Raw genomic sequence first — 22364 nt, forward strand, 5'->3', positions numbered from 1 at the left:
TCAGTATTCGTTTTATAATGAATAATTCGAATTATTCACTATTCGTTTTATAATGAATATTTCGAATTATTCACTATTCGTTTTATAATGAATAATTCGAATTATTCACTATTCGTTTTATAATGAATAATTCGAATTATTCACTATTCGTTTTGTAATGAATAATTCGAACTGCTTTTTATAATAAATGCTTCATACCATTCAGCACTCGTTTTATAATGAATAATTCAAACCATTCAGTACTCGTTTTATAATGAATAGTTCGAACTGCCTCAGTATTCATTTTCTTAGTTTAAACCATTCAGTACTCGCTTTATAGCATATACCTAGTTCGAACTGCTCAATGTTTATAATGAATTTTTTGAGCTATTCAGTATTCGTTTTATAATCGATAGTTCAAACCATTCAGTATTCGTTTTGTAACGAAAAGTTCAAACTGCTCAGTATTCAGTATTTAGTATTTAATTTAGTATTTAATATTAATATAGTATTTATTTAGTACTTTAAATTTCAAATCTAAATTATATTAAAAATAATTTTAATTTTTTATTTCAGATGTTGCATTTGCTGAAATTCAACCAAGACTTGAAATTTTTCCAAAGCAAGAAGTACAACGTAAACCAGTTGGAAAGTCTCTAATTTTAACATGCAAACCCATGGTACCAGATCCGAATTTAGTGTCAGATTTACAATGGAAAGATAATTTAAATAACACAATCTTACCAAAACCGTAAGTTAACTTATAAAAAAAATTTACCAATAATTTGTTGTATAGTAAATAATTTAACTATAAATAATTTACTTAATGTTAATATGTAATAAATGTGTAAAAATATTAAAAAAAATAAAAAAGAAACTATTTTTTATGTAAAAATAATTTCATTGTACAGCAATTGTCATTAATCCAATAATAATCTATAATCCTAGTAAGGGTGTATGAAACAATTTTATACTGCGCGCTAGAAAAACTTTCTATAACTTTCTTATATACTTAAGAAAATTTTAAATAAATTATATAAAAACCTTAAGAAAACTTAAATAAAAATATGGGAAAAAAATAATTGAAAATATTTAAAGGCAAAAGTAATTTTATGTATATTTTTGAACTATAATGTTTTTTTTGTCGTGCTGCTTTACGCTATTTGCCTTTCCTTGGGAGAAATTTTAAAGCTGTTATTTGCTTAAAATATTTAACTTAATTTTGTAATTTTTTAATATTGTTTCTTAATTTACGTAATTTTTATTTTTTTTTTCTTATTTCAACTTTATAACTTTAGGAACAAAGTCTATTATCCACTGTATGATTCCAGAGGAGTTAGATTACCTCAAGTGTAAGTGTTGCCAGCATCGTTTGAAGTAATTTAAAAAGAAAAATAGAATAGTCAATTAATTGGTTGAAAGTTTTATATTCAATTAAAATTTATGCAATAAATTAAACAGACATTAACACACAACAACAAAACGTAAACAAAACAATTTTATTTATCTTATTTTTCCGGCAATGTATCTTTCTGTTTAAATATATAAGAACTGCACGTTTGAAAATTAAATTATTTGCATTTTTTAAATTAGGTTTTGATTTCAGTTTTAATTTTTTTAATTAAGCTTGTTGTGAACTCAATTAAAATACAAATTTTTTATATATGTTTTTTGCAATTTTATATTTGAATTAATTATTTTTCAATAATTTTTCAGTTATTTGCAATTTAAATATCTAAGAAAAATATTTTTTGTTGCAGTAGAAATTGTTTTTCAGCCTTTGTATTGCTAATAAAAATTTGTTAATATTATTTTTAATTAGTAATCAATTAAATAATTGCATTTTTGGCAACAGCTATAATAAAAAAATTTGAGTTACTTTAATTACAAAATAATTAAAAAAAAAATAAAAATAGTAGCATTAATTCATATATATATACAATACTTAATATCGTTTCTAACCAAGTTATGTATGTACTCGTATATAGTAATTTCTAAAAAATTATATAAATTTTATAGTAGTTGTTTGTAATTTAACAAAATTTTATTTATTTATTTTATTTATTATTTAATATAACGTTGTTGAATATTGTTTTGTAATTATTTGTTTGTTTGTGTGTTATATACAGATTTTATATCAAGACTCAGGTGAAACTAATCTCAATACAATATACCACATATTCACATAAACATAAACTCATATAAAATTATTTATTCAATCAATAAAATTAAAGTTCATTAATATTTTTATCCGCGAAAATCGAATAATTTTCATATTACATGGCTACGTTTCCTGTCTAACTTATTTAGCTACTCGCTTACGTCATTTATAATCCTTGGCGAATACATTTACAGTGGAATAGTTTACTAACGCATTTTGTAAGTTTTTATGCAGAAACAAAAATTTCTCTATTTTTTATATAAATATTATAATATATCTTGTCGTGAATAAATATTATAGAAATTTTTAAACTCAAAAATTGATTTTTTAAACAAATCAATTTTTGGACTAAACGTTTTTAATTTTGGACACTGCCAAATATTTAATGCTCTTGGACATAACTATCAGAAACTGAATCCTGTCAAATTTAAACCGTGAACTAATGAAAAACATACAAATTCGAGGTACATTAAATTAGCAATTTTCTGGATAATTTTAACACATGGTTGGTTGCAGTGGCAAGCCATTAGATAACGTCCATGTACCCCAATTATCAGTTTTTCGCCGTTTTGCTACCACATTCCTCGCAAGAACCCTAGTATAGAAAAGAAGAGACTAAATCCATCCTGCCGAATTTAGGTAATTTAAAGGCCTTTCGTCATCACCGATTAACAGTCTGATAAACTATTAAAGATATATTTTCCTAAGAACCTTGATCTTCTGGATGCCAAAGCAGGGCATTCACAGAAAAAATGTATTATGTATTGTATTTAAACATATATTTTTGCTGTCTCTCTATATATGCTATAAACAGGCCTGCAGAATGTAAAATTAATTTAACAATCGGTATTTAACTTTTGAATACATAGCATCAGGGAATAAGAACTATTAAATTCAAACTATGAACTTATATAGTACGTACAAAAATGAAGTACATTCAAATCGCTATAATCTAAGAAATTTAAATACAAATATTCTTGCTGCTGCAGATATTCTGTACTACTCTAATCAAAACACTGCTACTCTATAAATGCGATCTAATGCAAATTCACAGTAATATTTTCTACACACATAAGTGTTTGAATTTGAAAAATTTCAACATAAAATTATAAAACTATGTTCCTTTTAAAAAAAATGAAAAAATTAAAATTTAAATTACAAAAATTAAGTATACGTCGACTTTGCTTGTTACACACGAGTCCACAGGTTTTGATAGGATTTAATTCCTGATATATGTAAACGAAACAATTAATATTGAACTCTTAAGTCAATATATGCTTCTGAATCTATAAGATATAAAATATTTGGCACTGTCCAAAATAGTCGAAAATTGTCCAAAATAGTCAAAAATTGTCCAAAACAGTCCAAAATTGTCCAAAAATTTGCTTGATCACAAAATCAAATTTATTAGTTTAAAATTTCCTCAACATAATTCTCTTTTTTATTTTAAATAAATAATTCATTATTGGACACATTATTAATATTATGTATGAAAAAGAATTTATATAAATTAATAGAAACATTTTTTGTATTTTGCATAAATTTCGCAATTTCGTTTCCTTACATTTTCATATTATTTTGTTTAGTTCATTGGTATTCTACAGTTAATATTTTATTTAATTTAATTATTCTAATTACCAAATTAGGTTTAAAACAGATTATTTCGTCAATTGATCATAATTACATTTATTAATAATAAAAATCTTCTATGAAATAGTATAAAATTATCAAAATTAATTAATTGAGTATTTATAAAACCTTTTAAAAACAACACCTCTGCTTGATAAGTACTTTATGACAAAAAGATTATTAAGAATAAATTCATAAAATGACATTGAATTATACTGGTTAAGTAAAAAGTTGTTAACAATTTATTGACATCCTTGTTTACGCCAAAATTAAAAGTTAAAAAGATTTTTTAGTTTTCTTCATATACCCATATTTTTGAACTAATTCGAAATTAATATTTAAATTAATATTTTTTAAAAAAGTGATTTCATTTCACTTGGACTAAGTATATGGTATATCAAATTAAATAATATACTTTCAGAAGACAATCAGAATTAAAAATTTGAAAACGTTTAGAAACAATACTGTCATAATTTCTTCTTTATAATTTTAGTAAGCATTTTACAAGTATTGTTTGGATACAATTAAAATGTTACACAGATATGACATTGATACGTTCTTGCAGGACTATAAATAATTTATTTACTATTTTTAACTACTATTTTCGACTTGTTTGACGTTCATTATCAAATACTTAATCTAAACACATTTGACAGCAATATAATATTACAGAATTGCGTAAGTCTACTATACACTTGCTTCTAATTCTGAATGTGATTAAATTTTATTTTGATTTCATATTTATTTTATAATTCTCAATTAGTTGAATTGCACATATCCATAAAAAGTTACATTCAGCTGTATTCAAAATGTGTAATGGATTTTAATATATTATAGTTCGTAAATGCTTTAATGCATTGCTAGTGCGATGATCAAGAAGATTATGTCATAGTAATAATGTAATTATGAAATATTCCTTTTATCCTTGCTAATTTATAGCAATTATGATTGCTGAATAAGGAATATTATTTAAAAAAATTTCGAAAATAATATTAATAAATTTATTATTGATTAGATATTAGAAAAAAGATATTAAATAAATATTTAATAAAAACAAGTTTTATTATTTTATATAAGGACATGCTATTTGTTATAGTATTTGTTTTGTCTGTCAGAATAGACGTTTTAATGTAATTGACTATTTAATCGTATAAGATTTATATCTACTAATGGAATCACTTCTTTATAATTCCAAAAACAAAAACATAAAAATCTATCCAATGAAAAACAAATTCAGAAAAAAAGAGCGATGTTTCTACTCCAAATGCACCAGATTGTGTAAATAACAGTACCAAACCGAGTAAACTATAATAAAACAAATTTGCAAAGCAGTTAAGTCTTCTGGCTTATGTACTTGTATTTGTGTCCAGTATTCATTCACGTATTTCGCACAATAATTCAATATCATTTTATGCGTTTCGCCACAAAGCACCAACAAGCAAAATGAAATCAAACCAAGTCAAAGCAAACCCAAGCTCAAGCCAAACTAAACCAAACCCAAACCAGCCAAGTCGTGTGAGTAACATTTTTTTTGGAATAGTTCTGCGCAAAGAACTTAACTGGATGCAATTCAATTCAACTCAATAGGTCAAGTGTAATGAAATTTATGGCTGCAAATGTTGCCAGCAACAATTTCTGAATGCTTTTTTGTATGTCATGTGCTGTTCATTGTTACGTCCTGCTTGTCTGACATAAGTTATATTTTTCATTGCAGCATTTTGGGGGCTAACAAAAATGAGAGTGCAATAAGTGCAACAAATGCAGCAGCAACAGCAAGCCAGCAGCTCAATGAAATGCAGCAAGCAATTTATGCATTTTTCGTACACAAAAATTTAATTCACTTCTCTGGCACATAAACCCAACTGGAGAATTTTATTTGTAGCTGTTGGGACGTTTTTCTGTTTGTGACGCACTGAACCAGAACTTGCTGTAGCAATTGCAATTTGCAATGCAATGCAGCTCGTATTTGTTAAAAGATGTAAATGCAGTTACGCAGCTAAATGCAGTAACAAATGCAAACAGAAAATTTAAAAGAGGTCAGCCTACAACAATATTAATTTTTTTTCCTCGTCTTTTATTGGAACTATTTTTGTTGAAATGGTTACCCAACAGTCCAATAGTTACAGCTGGAATTGTTTAGCTGCTATGGCATCTGTTCATTTTCGTACTGAATTTGGCATTTGGCGTGGCGTGTATGTATAAATTTAAGTGAAATTGTGTGTAAATTTGCAACTTAACAATTGCACTCGCTGTTGCATACTTCTGGGCGTTTGTAACTTATGCTGCTCATTGTTTGGTTACTCCTTGCAAAATTGCGTAAATGAAAATAAATAAAATTTTAATCTAGAAAAATATAAATTGTTAAACGTTGTGTTTACATTTCAACGAAAATCATTTTGAATTTTAAATGAACAATGAACGAATTTTTACTAAATTGGTAGGAAGAGTTTTAAACAAGGAAAAATATTAAAAATAAAGAGGCAAATATATTGTAAATTCTTTGCTGCTACTTATTTCGTTTCAATTAAATTTGGTTGTATTTTTCTTTTCACATTTTTTTAATGGTTTTAATTTCATTTTAATAAGCAGAAATTTTTTGAAAAATATTTTGAAGTCGTTGGAAAAACATATATATGTAGTAGTTCTTATAATATCAAAACATTTTTGGATTTAATAATACTTTACTGACACACATAACTTTAATACTAATTGGCTTGCTGTAACTACATAATGTATGAGTATCCATATTGATTGCCTTTCCTTTAGCATTAAATTTAGAAAAATACGTCATGAATTAAATTTTTAAGCTAGATTAATTATATTAAATCATATTTAATGGAATGTATATTCATTTATAATAATGAAAAGTGTGCCTTGTTTTTGTGTAATTATATTTTTTTGGACCTTTAAAAAGAGCTTTTGTAAAAAGCGTAACCCAAATTTTTGCTAATGCAGGCTATAGGAGACAGCATGATAATCCTTCGATTCTCGTTAAGTTCTATAACTTTCTGTCAGGATCTGAGGAAGTTTTTCCAATGGCCTTAACCCAGTTTTTTGCTTATGCTGAATATATACACAATAGGTGACAGCTTGTCATTTTTTCTTCGCAGAGAAGTTTTTCTTGTGTAAATTTCATAATTTATGGTCTTTAAAAAGAACTTTTACAAGATTTATTACCAAGTTTTTCCTAAATCATATCCAGCCATTTTTAATGAAATAGGTGTATATCCATTTATATTAATGAGGGATTTTACTCAAATTTCTTCAGTTCTTTCATTTCTACACCATCACGTAACGTTTATCTGCTATACGGTTGCCGTTGTACTTACTATGACCTGCCATCCGGAAAGACAAGTTGTTGTGTCTACTGATCTCATTTCGTGGTCCAACAGAACTTAGAAAGCTAACATTTGTGTCCACTATATGTTTTTCTAATAATATATCACTGACAAACTAGATTATCATTTTATTTATTACTTGCATATTTATAGAAATGATAAAACACTTTCAATCGATTAATTACGATTAATCAATTTTTAGCATCATATACTCCTATTCTATCCAAGTGGCTCGTAAATGCAGATGAGATGAGATGAGATTCTTAAAATAATTTTTTTTTGCATAATGAACATATGAATTAGAGGAAATAGAGGAAAAAGTTTATATACGCAAAAAACCTGGTTGCTAGATTAGTTCTCTATTTGAAAATGTTATTATATACTGTTTTGGAGCACAAAACTAATAAATAGTCAGTAATTTTCAGCTTGATTTTAGCAATTTGTCAGTCAACAGTACTAGAAATTTTAAATTTTCGCCAATTTGTTTCAAATAAACCATAGTAATCTATTAAACCACTCTAAATGTAATCGTTCGAAGTCATTTATTGGTCGCTATTAAAATTCCTTAAATATCCATTTTACGTCTGATAGGTATTCAAATAACATGGAAAAGCAATTTTGCTTTGAGCTTCGATTAAAATTGCTCAATAAAAATTTTGAAAACAGCACAGGTTTCCATTGCAAACTTCAATGAACATCAGTGGTACATCAATTGCAATATAAACAACCCTACAAATAGAAAAACGTGCACACAAGCAACATTTGTGCAACATTTCAGTGATTTGTTTTCTTTTTGTTTTCAACTTTGCTAGTAGATTTTTATAATTTATTTCAACTGACAATTCTGACTTATCTGACTACCAAACTGACGTTGTTTTATTGAAGCTTCAATTTGTTTTACAATTTCAAAGTGTCTCTCCCGTTTTATTTGCAGTCACAGCAATAGTTTGTACTGCACTGCAAACAAACAAACTTTCGCTTAACAAAAAGTCATGTTAAGGCAAATATTTTTGTGCTGTCGGTGCAATTGCGTGTTTGATTACAAATGCACTTTATGTTTTTATTTGCAATTTTGTTGTTATGTTACTCGAAGTGCTTATGGGCGCAATTTTTTATTTTACATTTGTTGTGTAAGAATAAATATATATATATTATATATCTTAAATGTTTGAAAAGCGAAAAATTTGTAATAGCAATAAAAAAAACAATATCTGAGAAGGAGAATAAATATCCTGAAACTATGCAACGATTATGTTAAATGGGAATTATGTTGCTTATTTCGTTTTTATAGCATACTTTTATGCGAGCAAGAAAATATTGCTGTAATATGGTGCTAAGGTTTTATTTTTTTAAATTTAATTTTAAAGTGTCTCTCCCGTTTAATTTTACAAATAAGTAAGATAGCGTTCACGTTTTTGTAAAGATTAAAAGGAAAAAATTTTATAAACAGATTTCTTCTTTTTTTTCTAGGTATAAGAAATATAATTAATTACAATTTCTGTAGAAAATTATTGTTAAAAATTGGTGATATATACACATTAAAAACTGTAGCAATCAAGTATCTCTCTACAATGCAAGTCACCAGCTTGCCATTTGTAAAGCTTATTTATAGAAACACTATATTATCAATAGCATTTACTTATAAATTCTATAAACATAACTAAAAATATATTAACAAAAAAAATATAATAATATATAACATAATAATTAATATGATTTGACAACAGCTTTATCAAATCATTGAAGACATTCATTAAATTATTTGACTAAAAAATTATGTTATATTCCTCCCCTTATTCAAATTTATATAAATGTTAATCAACTGTATTATAAAATTTTTTCATACTTTTTATATAACTTCTATGTAAATAGCTATTGTTTTTTGTTATGTTTTTTCTGTTAATTATTATATCCAAAATTTTATAAAACTGATTTAAGTACTTACTGAACGCGCTTAACTTTTACACATAAAAAATTATTTTCATGGCACCCCTTCAGCATTAAATGCAATTACAACTAATTAAAAATTTTGCCATTTCATGTAAATTCATAAACTATTCTAAACTTTTCCCTACAGCTATAGTTGAACTAATGTCAACAGCGTTAAAATCGCATGCATACGATTTTATAATATTTTTTAGTTCATCAAAAAGTTCATCAAAAACAAAAAACGTATAAAATGACAAGACTGTTTGCTTTATCAATGTTCAAAACTATGTCAAACTATTTTATTATAAAAACAATTACTAAACTTTATGAAAGCAAACGTTGATTATCATTCATAATGCAATAAACATTAACCAAAAATAATGTTAAAGTTTTCGTAATCAAAAAATGCTTAAAAGTACATAAAACTTCGATTAAAGCATGAATATCCAAACATTTATAGTTTATAAAATTTATAAAAATAATTAGTTAATAATTTTTTTCGCATTAATGTTAATTAGAATATTTAAAGCAAATCTATTTGACAAAAAAAGTTAAAAGAAATGTTTACTAAGTTTACTAAGAAAATAAATATAATATTTAATAATTAAAGTAAATGATTTTTTTTTAACTAAGAGTCATACCCATATGAAAGCAGTAGAGACGTCTAGTCGATATATTTTTTTTATTTAAAAATTCCTAAATGTTTCGCTCTTTTCTATTCGAAGCATATTTCTTGTCAGAGGACAAAATTATATTTTTTTTGTTAAAAATCCTCATCATTACCAAAATTTAATCGAATTATCTCTCCTGTTTTCAAGATCACATTCTTAGTCATCGTTGAAAACAACAAATATTTCATATTTGAAGTGACTAGCTTCATATGACTCTCTGGTAATACAAATTATTATAATTTTGTAATTAAAGAATTGTTCTCCTCCACCAGTAACAAATCATTTATGTAATAAAATGTGTTGCATATTTTTAGAGGCAAATAGAACTCAACTGTAAATTATAGTTTTATTTTAATTGCATACTTTTTGCTTCTATTATGCGGTGTTCACATTGTACGGTTAACAAAACCATTAAAGATTTTTAAAGTTACACCGATTACACTGTACTTTAGAGATTATTTTGGATATTATTTATAGAAACGCTAACGACATTTATTGAAATAATGCATTCCTGACAGAATTGATATATACAAATGAATTTATTCTATATCCAAATCAATTTATTCTGTAAACAATCTAATTGCAGTCTTTATAACTTAAGTGCTAATAAAGTCGATGATTGCTTCAATCTTACAGTATAAATGTAGTGTTAATTTCTCCCAAAAGCAGACTTTGTTTCAGTTTGGTAAATCTACAATTTAACAACTATTATACAGCTTGAATATTGATAATTGTTTTAAACTGGCAATCTCATAGTGCAAACACAGTATTTGTCGCTATTTTGTCTATTAATCTCTAATCTTAAATAATTAGTATATGAAATTAAATCTGTTTAATTGATGTGATATACTTTTACTCACATAGTATATACGTACTATTAAGCTTGACTAAAAGATTTAATTTTACTTTGGTAAATTCAAATCAGGAGTTTTAATCTCGATGATTACTTTAATATACTGTTAATATTACAGTGTAAACATAGTACTACCATGTAAGTTAAATCAAGTTATTACCAGAAAAAATTACAAATTACGCTTCAAATCCCAAATTGATTTAAGAATAGAACCTGAACAGAACCATAACTAAATGTACAACACATGTTATGGTTAAATGTACTATAATATGTTTGTATTTGAAAATAATAATAATAATCTCAGTAATTGCAACGTCAATTAAATATTTAATAATATATAATCATTATAAAAGTTAATACCTAAAAATAAGTAAAATATTTAAATAGATATACCAACAATATAGAAACATTAAAGCAAATACTAATAAATTTCATGAAAACCAAATTTACAAAACCACTAAACCAATCCGAATATGTGGCCACATCAAAAAAGTATTCAATCACATAATAAAAATAAATTTGATGTAATAAATAATATAAATATCAAAATTATTAAAACTATAAAATAAAACCATTTTATCCACTCTTCATCAGCAGCTTACATTAGAGAAGTTTTCACAACTGCATAAAATCGTTGGATAGTGTTGCCATTACTAAAAAAAATCTCCTCATTATAAATCCTGCGCTGCATATATAAATTTAACTTGCATATTACAAATTACATATATTAACATTTATTTAACTTAAATAAATATAGTAATAGTTATTAATATAAATAGCGAACTTAATGAAAACGTTACTAAATAATCATAATTATTTTTTTTCTTTTTTTTTATACTTTCCTGCTGCCATGAAAACCAAACATGATATATCATTTGCTCACTTCCTCATGCTAACAAAATACTACAAAACATATTCATGCACTATATTTGCAAATGAAATTCTAATGATTTTCCTCTGTGTGAAATGCTTGGTTGATGTGCAAAAAACCAACAAAAACCGACAAAAACCGCCAAAAACCTACGATAACTGAACAAAAAAACACAAAAATTGAAATAAAAATTAAAAACTTTGGTAACTGAAATACAAAAATTGTAGTACTGGCCGCAATCAACCGCCGATGTATACGGAAACATTGCCTGGCGAAAGTTTGGCACTCATGATTTCAGCACTCTCGGTCGAAATGGAAGGAAAATACTACTGCACCGCATCCTATGCGAACACAGAATTACTCGAAACGAGCGTTATAATTAAAACTTATGGTAAGTAAAGCTAAGCTTTTTATTTTTCCATTTTATTAATTTTTGCTCTATTGCAAAATGTTGCATTATATATTAAAAACTGTGGCTGGCTACTACTTTACTTGGCATGTATTTGTGTTATGAAATCTCTTGAAATCAACATTAAATCAGAGTTCGGAATGTGGTGCACAAAATCGCACACTGCACTGTGCGAGTGGAAATTATTTTTAAAATATGCACACGCACATTTGTGGTGTTAAGAAAAAAAATGCACGCACTCAAATTTGTTGTGCGATTTTAAATTTCACATCGCACAAAGCGATGATTGTGCACACAGATTCGTGCACACACATTTGTGCTGTGTGACTGATTTTTAAAAATGTGCACAATCAGATGTGCGAGAAAATTTTATGCTCGCACCGCACTGTGCGACAAAAAATTCTCTTTGCACACGAGTGTGCTGCTCATATTACGTTTGCACAAATGTGCACAAATGTGCGACTGCACAAACGTGCACAAATGTGCACAAATGTGCGATGCACAAACGTGCACAAATGTGCGATTTTGCGCTTGCACCCAAGGGTGGAAAAAATTACAGGAACTTCACAATTTTGTTTGAAATAGAAAATATTATTTTGTTGCAAATTTTGAAAAAATTGATATTTGCGTTCGTTGGGATCGTAACTTATGTTAAAAATTGCATAAATAACAAATATTTAAAATAATTATTTTTGTTAATTAATGTTAACTAAAAATTATAACTGTCTTAACCTTATTTGTATTTTAACTTAAAATATTAGTTTTTTGTATATTACTTTGTGCATTTTTAAATGCAAATATAGTAAGTGAACTTAAAGTATTTGTTTGGAAAGTTTTGCACCAGTTTAAAAAAAATAAAAACATATTTTAGGAAGATTTTTTTATGCCCAAAAAATATGAAAGATTAGGAAAATATTTTTTTTGAACAGGTAGCAGGTATTGGTATTGGTGTATTTGTTTAATAAATTTTGCAACAGTTTAAAAAAGATAATACGGGAGGGCCACAAATAGATATTTTTCTTCTCCAGAAATATGTATTCACTTAGGTAGAGTTTCTAACATTCATTAAAAAACGCGAAAGATTAGGAAAATATTTTTTTGAACAGGTAGCAGGATTTTAGCGCCCTTTCTACTGTGCTAAGTAAGCAGAGATATAATTTAAGTGAAAAAAATATTTCAGAAATGTTATTAATAAGATTAAATGAAAATTTATTTCAAAAAATATGTAATACAAATTATATATTTTATAATAAAAAATTTAGATATTAAATTATTAAATTATTTCAATAACTTCGTTAAATTTAAGCTGTAATTAAAGATAAAAAATTAAGTGAAATCTAATAACAAAATTAATTTATGTTGTTGTAAAAAATATTTAATTTGCTTTTTATAACCTTACTAACGAATCTTAGTGTACAACTTACTATTAAATAAAATTTTATGAAGTAGTCCAAAATTGATATATTTAATTTTTTCAAAGTACGATCCGTAGAACCGATCCTCTTTACTTATAACATTTCGAAACAAATACTCTTTCTCTATTAAATTCATGTACCTATTGAATATAACAAAGTTTTCAAGTACATTGTGAAATTAACTTTATTCCCATATTTTAAATTAATAAACCTTAAAAAAATAAGCAATATAAGCAATAAATGTAAATCTAATAATAAATTCAAAATTAAAATATAAATACAAAATTATTTCTTCAATAAAATATTTCGCATTAAGACCAAAATTAATACAAATCAGTTTTCCGTACTATTTTGCTGCGATATTTGTCATAATATTGTGCGCTTTTAAATCATCATTTCACACAAACGTGCAGTAGACATTTCGTCTCCGCACATTTGGGTGCATTTTTATTTTCGAGCCTGCACACAAAATGTGCTTCTCGTATTCTTTTCTGCACACGTTGTGTGCGAGGGCAAGTTGGCTGCCGCACACACAATGTGCTGTGCGAAATAACTTCGGCACAAACAACGAATGCGTGTGCGAGTTTTATTTCACTCCACCACACTCGTGTGAAATGTGCGTTTCGTTTGTGCACACAAGATGTGCACTTAAGATGTGCACAAAAATTTTCGCACACCACATTTGTGGTGTGAAATTTTAGAATCGCACAACATTTGTGCGTGGTGTTTTGCATTTTTGTGCACAGCACAGTGTTTTTCTGAACCCTGCATTAAATACATAATCACAAGTCTTTATGTTTTAGCTAGAAATGCTTAAAATAACTGCAAAGTAATAAATTCACTCAAATAGGTTCTTGAGAGATTATAATATATGTTATACCTATACATACATATAAAAAATAAATTCAAAGATATAAGGAAACTATTTTATATCTTCTGCAGTTAGAAATTAAAAGTAAAAAATTCATAAAAAAAAATATTCTAAAGTGATACAAAAATACATTATGTGTATTTAAATATATATTATTTATATATTTATAAATATTCATTAATATGCATAAGCAAATAAATCATAAAAATATATAACATCTTTTGGTGTATAACTTAAAAAGGCAAAACTGAAGTTAAAACGAATGCAAAAATTTTTGTTTACGAATTTTCAAACAAAACTGTAGCGTGCATTTAGGAGCATAGCACTTTTAACTTTCACCGCATTTACCAGTAAATATGTTTTATATATGAACTCAAGTAAACTCAATTGAATTGAATGTGTGTCATGTATCTTTTTAAGTATGTGTACATAAACACATTATATGTGTATACATATAGGTACATATACACATATACATATATACGTGTAAATACATATATATATGTATGTGCATTTTAAGACTTTAACTAAGCAAGCAATTATACCCTTTGGCAAATAAATAAATTCATATTTTGTAAGTTTCTACGCTCCGCACAGCAACGCCGCTACAAATATAATTGCGCACAAAACTATGCCAAAGTTTTTATAAAAATTTTAAGGCACCAACTCCGCATATAATTTTTATTTTACTAATTTCTTTTTATTTTTATAGTTTCTTTTTTCGTTTTTATTATATCTTTTTATATCTTTTTATTTTTAATATATCAGTGTATTTTTTATATATCTCTTTATTTTTAATTTTCACTATTTTTTTTTTACTTTTTAATCACTTGTTTGATGTGCTTGCGGTTTTAGTTTATGGCGTTAAGCAAAATCATAGCTCATAGTTAAGAAGCTATTGCGGATAAGTTTTAAGCACTGATTAAATTTGAAATATATCTTGTATGTAAAGTGTTAAGAAATTCTTGTTGAACGTCGTGTAATCAAACAACGCACACATTTGCTCAAGTCTAGTGCATCTTTTCATAAAACTTATTACGCAAGTTTTGAGAGTTTGCTTAGAACCAGCAAAGCCGCATGGAGAATTATTAATTAAAATGCGCAATTTTGTTTTAATTTTTAATTAGTGCAACTTTAAGTTTTATTAAGAAGGATGTGTGCACTTAATTAAATTTCTATTTCATAGAAATTTTTAATAGATTTTAAAGAAAGCTGGTTAATATTTAATAAGTACATATAGTAACTTTCACTATGTGTTCAAAGCATTAAAAATTAATACAATTTCTAAGAAAGATTTCTATAAGTTACTTAAGTGTTTTTTTAGCTTAATCGGCTTTACTCTAATTTTTTTAATTGCTTTATGAATTTGTTAAAATCTTATAAGAGTTTGTTTTGGATTATAAGCGTTGAATAAATTTACACTTATAGTTGTAAATTTAATAATTTATATATATTGAAATTCTAAAAGGTTTTTGAAATTATGTATAAAAATTATGTTTTTATTATATTTTTATAGAGAAGTTCCAAATAGTAGTGAGCTACAACAACAAAAATTATTTTTATGTTATTTTAATTAAATGAATTTTTGGCTAACCATACAGCTTTTTCAAGTATTGCCAAATATCCATCATCAAATAACCGTTTTGGAAATAATATATATATTGTTACATTGGGAGATGGAGAATCTAACCTTACAAAAATTTTTATAAAAAGGTTTATGTTATTTATTCCCTAAAATGTGCATTTACTGTACATTAAGAATACATTTAGTGTACATTTAGAGTACATTTAGTGTACATTTAGAGTACATTTAGTGTACATTTAAAAATATTTGAAGGTTAAGTTTGTTCAAAGAAATATGCAATTAAGACTGTACTGTAAAAAAGTATAAAAATTTTAAATATAAATATTTAAATATTGTTGAAATGATTCCTTGTTCGATAATATTATCATTACTGACTTCGCATTCGTAAACATCCATTATTATATTTCCACTTAACTTATATAGTTACGTCCTGCTGTTGTCAATAAACAAGTTCAGTAGCTTCACATAGCATACATTCAATCGAAAAAAATCTGCGATTTTGAAAAAAGATCTATTAGTTGGACTTTCAATAGATTTAATTTGCACTTATTACATTTAAAGGCTTTCTTTATGTGTAATACAATATATCTCGTAGAATGTCATACTGCTATCAACAAATATGTGAAATTAGGAAAAAAATATAAACCAATATCAAATACGAGCCCACCTTTATGAACCTTTGTACAAATTCATGTGTCAGTTAAAGAGACCGTCAACCATGAACTGATTTGAATTTTTTTAAAATATTACGAGTTTCTCCTAAAGTGTATTAAATAAATTTATTTATTTAAACTTTTAATTTGTTTTAAATAGTTTTAAAAAACTATTTAAGATATTGAAATATAGTACAGAATTTACATAAGGATATGAAACCAAATAGCTGAAATTCTTATCTATTTACGTATGATTAAATTTTGTACCTTCTAGCTCAGTTTACATTACAAAGAAAAATATTTATATGCTGAAACTGAAAACTATAATTTAAATAAATTTATTCGACCCTAAATACAGAAAACGAAAAATTTGAGAAAACCATAAATTTAGCATTTTACATTTTTAATTAAAATCAGTTATCAAAGCTAACTTCAGTCAATGTCCTTTTAGTTTGCAGTAGCCATAAATAAATTTAACTTTTTTTTGTATAAATGTAATTTAGCTTTGATATCAAATATCAAAAAGCCTGCTTCGAAAATAACTTCGAACCCCTTTGCATCCAAACTTTTGCGTTTGGCCAACATATTAAATTTTTTCAAGAATTTCCTCCTTTCAAGTGAACACAACCGCAGACAAGCTTAAAAGTAACATAGGCGCAAAGTAGAAAAGGGCACTAGTACTACGAAACCAATAATTTATGGTTTTTTGGGTTGTTTGATTATGAAAAAAAAAAAAAAAATTAAAAGTTTAGCTCAAGACTTCAAACCACAAATTTAACACAATTTCTAAAGTTTTGAATATAAATTTCATTTTTATTAATTTTTTATTGCGATATATGGTATATATTTTTAGGCGTTTATAAAAAAAAGATGCTGAGGTTTTTGAATTTTTATACATTAACTGAAATAAAATTTATATTTTAATAATAACTATAATTAATATATATATATATATATATATGTATATATATATTATTATAATCATATAATTAATATATGTAGAGTACTATATAATATCAATATCGAAATTATATTGAAGTTATATTGAATACTTTTATATTAAAGACAAAAAAAATGTATTTTCTTTGTCATTGATTATAATAAATTTATATTTTTTAAACTGCTTTAAATTTTTAAATTGTATTAACTTTTCAAAGTTTTTTTAAACTACTTTAGAATTTGTATAAAATTTCGTATATATACGTATTTTACGGAGAGATGTCGGAGAGATGATTTCTGTCCATATTCATATTTCCATTATGTCGAGCTAAAACAATTTCTAACTGCACAAAAAATTTTCATATAAAAATTCTTAATATTAAAACAAACATAAATATATAATAACATGCTTTCCTATTTATTACATTAAAATACTTATTAATTTCTTTTTTATTATATTTTATTTTTTATTATATTTTTTTTTATTATATTCATTTTATTTTTTTTTTATGTTATTTTGTTTTATTTTGTACTATTTTTTTTTGTTTTTATTTTATTTTATATTATTTTATTTTATATTATATTTTAATATATTATATTTTATTTTACTTTATTTCAGTTTATTTTCTTTTACTATTTTTTATTTTATCTCTTTTTTTTAATGTATTTTATTTTACTGTATTTGATTATATTTTATTTTATATTATTTTATATTATTTTGTTTTATTTTACGTTAATTTATTTTATTTCATTTCAATTATTTTACAGTACATTACTGTACTTCCAGTATTTTTTTTTATTTTATTGTATTAATTTTATTTTGCCATATTTTATTTTATTATATTTCACTTTATTTTATATTGTATTGTATTTTATTTAGTTGTATTTTATTTCATTTTATTTTACTTTACTTTATTTCATTTATTTTATTTTATTTTATTTTGTTTCACTTTATTTTATTTCACTTTATTTTATTTCACTTTTTAATTTTGTTTTATTTAATTTAATTTTATTTTATTTTATTTTATTTTATTTTATTTTATTTTATTTTATTTAATTTAATTTAATTTAATTTAATTTAATTTAATTTATTTTATTTATTTTATTTTATTTTATTTTATTTTATTTTATTTTATTTTATTTTATTTTATTTTATTTTATTTTATTTTATTTTATTTTATTTTATTTTATTTTATTTTGTTTTATTTTATTTCGTTTCATTTTATTTTATCAGTTTTCTTTTATTGTATTTTATTTCACTTTATTTTATTTTATTTTAATTTGTTTTTTTTTTATTTTATTTTATTTCATTTTGTTTTATTTTATATTATTGTATTTTATTTTATTTAAATTTAGTTTATTTTCTTTTAGTTTTTATTTATTATTTTTTTTTTTATTTGTTTTATTTTACTTTACATTATTTTATTTTATTTTATTCTTTTGTTGTGATCCGATTTGTTGTGAATCAACACCTCTATTTTATTTTGTAGATGGCCTTGCCAACTTTCAATGAGAATGTGACCTCAAATTTATATTTTTAATAATGAAAAAAAGAAGTTCAAAGATCCAAAACCATTATTGGAGCCAATTAAAACTAAAATATTTCTTTTAAGTCATAAATATTTTACTACAAATTATGTAAATATGTATCCATAAATACACATTTTATTATTTTACGTGTACTTGCTTTCCACAAAATTTTGAATGCAAAAGATTTCATGGAACTTAATCATCTGTTCAAGCAGAAAATGGATTTAGAAGGAAACGGATGTGCACACTGCAAGGAAATGTGTACGAGGAAACTACTGTACGAGAAATTGAGCACTACAAGAAATTGAGTTTATTGGTTTATTTTATGGAATTATTATTTTCAAGCAGTATTTTATAACTTAATTGGACGTAGTTTAAAAGAAATTTTAAAATCAATGTAGTGACGTGCACTGCAATAAAATAGTTATAGGGCAAAAGACCTAATAGTCTAGTTTCTTATTCTTAGTTAACTTTAAAATTAATTTTAATGTTAACTCACAAATAAATAAATAAACTGAAATAGTTATATTATAAAATTAATGATTTATTAAATTGATTTTATGACAGCATAGACTATTTTACTTAATAGAAACTATTCTATTTAATAGTTTATACAATTAATACAAATAATTAAAAATTAATAAAAATTTATGTTGTTGCAATTAAGTACTGCTGGAAACCTCTCTATTAGTGAATTATGATATACTTAATTGCAATGTTTTTAAACCAAAAAGTACAGAAGACTCCAAAAGTATTCAATGTATTTTACAAAAAACAATAAAATATTTATGGCACATTGCTAGTACTGGTACTATTATTTTTCCAAAATATAGTATTATCTGAGATCGAAAATACAGTATTTCAATTAACATTCATCTTAAAGACACAGATCGGTAACCTTCTGCGGATTGTCGATAGAGCAACCATACTTTAGAGCATTTTCAAAAACTTTTAACATGGAATTTCTTAATATATTTTTATTAATGTGTTAAGTTAATAATATATAATATAGGTATAATATTCTTGCATATCAATCACTAGTGGTGAATGCAACATATCTATAAAACCGTATTTGCATCATAAAGCTAATGGTGTCTTTGTTATGTTTATAAAATAATTATTATAATGGTTTATGCGGTTGATTGTATTAAATGTTATAAATTGTATTATTAATTAGTATTACTTGATTTATTAGCTATAAATATATGTATTAAAATGGTTTTAAGTTAAAACCTTTGAAACGCAAAGTTGTATTTTGCATTAAACACAATCAATGAGATAAATTGATAGACATAATTGATTTGTGCTAATCAAAATTTATATGTGTAAGACGTAACTCACTTGTAATTAAAATTATTGAAGTCAAAAATAACAAAAGAACTACTTTCAATAAGTAAGGAGGTAAATGTAACTATAACTTCCACATAATATAATACATCACTCAGTTAATTTCATAATTTTCAACTGGCAACGTCACTCATCAATTTAAAATTGAAGTCGTTGGACACATCCAAGTCAATTTGTTATTTATAGGTATATGTATATTATAGGTAAAACATAAATCCATTAATTTTCAAGTGACATAGAAATCAGTAAAGAAAGTTTTTATAAAAAACTTAATGTCAGAATAAACCCAAATGCATCATAACCTATTTCCCCACTTAGGAAATGCAAGCTCTTCTCAATTTAAAACATTTCATTTTATTAAAATTACTTATATGATGTTTGAATTTAAGTTATTTTTAATTATTGATTTATATGATTTTTATGAAACGACGATTCTCAAATGCCACATGTCAAAATTTTATGACATTCCTACCATTAGTTATTGAATTACTACTTTATTAACTGACGTTGAGTTTGGTATTCGCAAAACAACGAAAGCACAAAAATTTTATTTAATTAATTAAAATTTCAAATAGAGGTTTTAGTTTATATCCAATTTAAAATATAAATATTATCTGAAAACATTTTAAAATCAGATTCCCCTTGATTTTTCTATTGTAATTCATGGAATTGAGAGCAAATTTCATTTATATAAAATTTTTCAAAAATAGAAATAGAATCTATTAGCATTATTATCTCTATTGTTATTTCTATTTGCTATTATCTCTCATCATTTTTAAGCAAAATAATAAAAAAAAATTTCCAAAATTTTTAAAAACCTGAACCGCTAAATTCGGTAAAAAATAGTAATTTCTCGAATTTAGAAATAGAATCTTTTTTATTATTATCTCTATTATTATTTCTATTTGCAAAATCAAATGACTCCAAAATGTTTGAAAATCCCACACTAACCACGTTCAATATTTTAACAATTTAAATCAAATTATAAGTTTTATATTTAAATGCAAATTTAAACTTTACTATTCAAAAGTTTCTACTTTGAGAAAAAAAGAGAATACAAATTCACTTTTTAATTTAAACAAATTTCAACATCAAACCACAAAAGTACTGAACCAATAAGGAATCAATAAGTTCTTCCTGCTATGCTCTATATTATTTGCAGAAGACAAGAGGAAAAAGCAAATTGTCAGTATAAAGAAAGTCCATTTCAAAACAATAATTTCACCAATGCATCCTGATTGAAATAAAATATAACATGTGAATACAGTTAACGCAATTTTTTCTCTTTCCATTTTTATTTTTTTTGAAAAAAATTGAAAGAATAAAGGAAAGCTGGACCAAAAAAGCAGGATCAGTAAAGGAAAGCAGGACGAGTGAAGGAAAGCAAGACCAGTAAAGGAAAGCAGTACCCACTAACTCTTCAAGCAAAAAAAGAGACAAATAGAGCTTTCTATGATTTCAACACTTACGGGATACTGTGCTCAAAAGCAATGACATCAAGTGAGTGCAAATAAAGAAAAGCAAAGACCAACAAATGTGTGCATAACGCCCGGATGTACTAAAACTTCCTGAAAGTATAATTCTGCACTTACAACGTTATTGGAGCAGAGTCTCTGTAAGAAGCTCAGCTTAACAGACACATGTTTACTTTAACTTGGCATATAAGCCAAAAAACGTTTGGCAGAGAATAAAACTTATATGAAGGTTGAAGTAAAAGTTATATGAAAACTAAAGTGGAGTGCATTAATAATAAATGCAGGGCAAGCCTGACTGAACCTTGGCAAGTGAACATTTTCAACCCGGTAAACAGCAACAATGCATGCATCAAGAATAAAAGTAACAGAAGAAAAATACTCGTACATAACAGCAATGGAACAACAGCAAAGCAACAACAGTAATGCAACAACAGTAAAGCAACAACAGCAATGCAACAACACCAATGCAACAACAGTGCACTAACAGAGCAACAACACTGAAAGTAACATGCATCTTTGTTATTAGTTTTTGACTTGAATCTGCCTAACTGCAATTCAAACTTATTGAAAAACTTTTCGATTTGTTTGGCTGTTGTAGGTGAGTGTAAGTGTGAATAAGTGTGTGTGTGTGCTATAGTGTTCCACTTTGTATTGTGTCAACTGCCTGTAAAGGAGAAACCATCATTGCCACTATGAAATAATGTAAAAT

The 22364-nt window shown here is 25.2% G+C and overlaps 1 protein-coding gene across 6 annotated transcripts in view; it reads left to right on the plus strand.

Annotated features, from left to right (window-relative positions):
* Positions 1 to 555: 555 nt before the first annotated feature.
* LOC119670009 (fasciclin-2) overlaps positions 556 to 22364 on the plus strand; it is a gene marked incomplete at its 5' end in the record, with an annotated part of 47499 nt that continues 25690 nt past the window's right edge. For 3 of the 6 annotated variants that reach the window (XM_038080088.1, XM_038080090.1, XM_038080092.1), the window contains 3 exon segments: positions 556 to 730; positions 1278 to 1331; positions 11659 to 11822. In XM_038080088.1, the coding sequence (XP_037936016.1) occupies positions 556 to 730; positions 1278 to 1331; positions 11659 to 11822 (393 nt within the window). 6 annotated transcript variants of the gene reach the window in all.

Source organism: Teleopsis dalmanni, chromosome 1, assembly GCF_002237135.1.
Source record: "Teleopsis dalmanni isolate 2A chromosome 1, ASM223713v2, whole genome shotgun sequence".
Classification (NCBI taxonomy): Eukaryota; Metazoa; Arthropoda; class Insecta; order Diptera; family Diopsidae; genus Teleopsis; species Teleopsis dalmanni.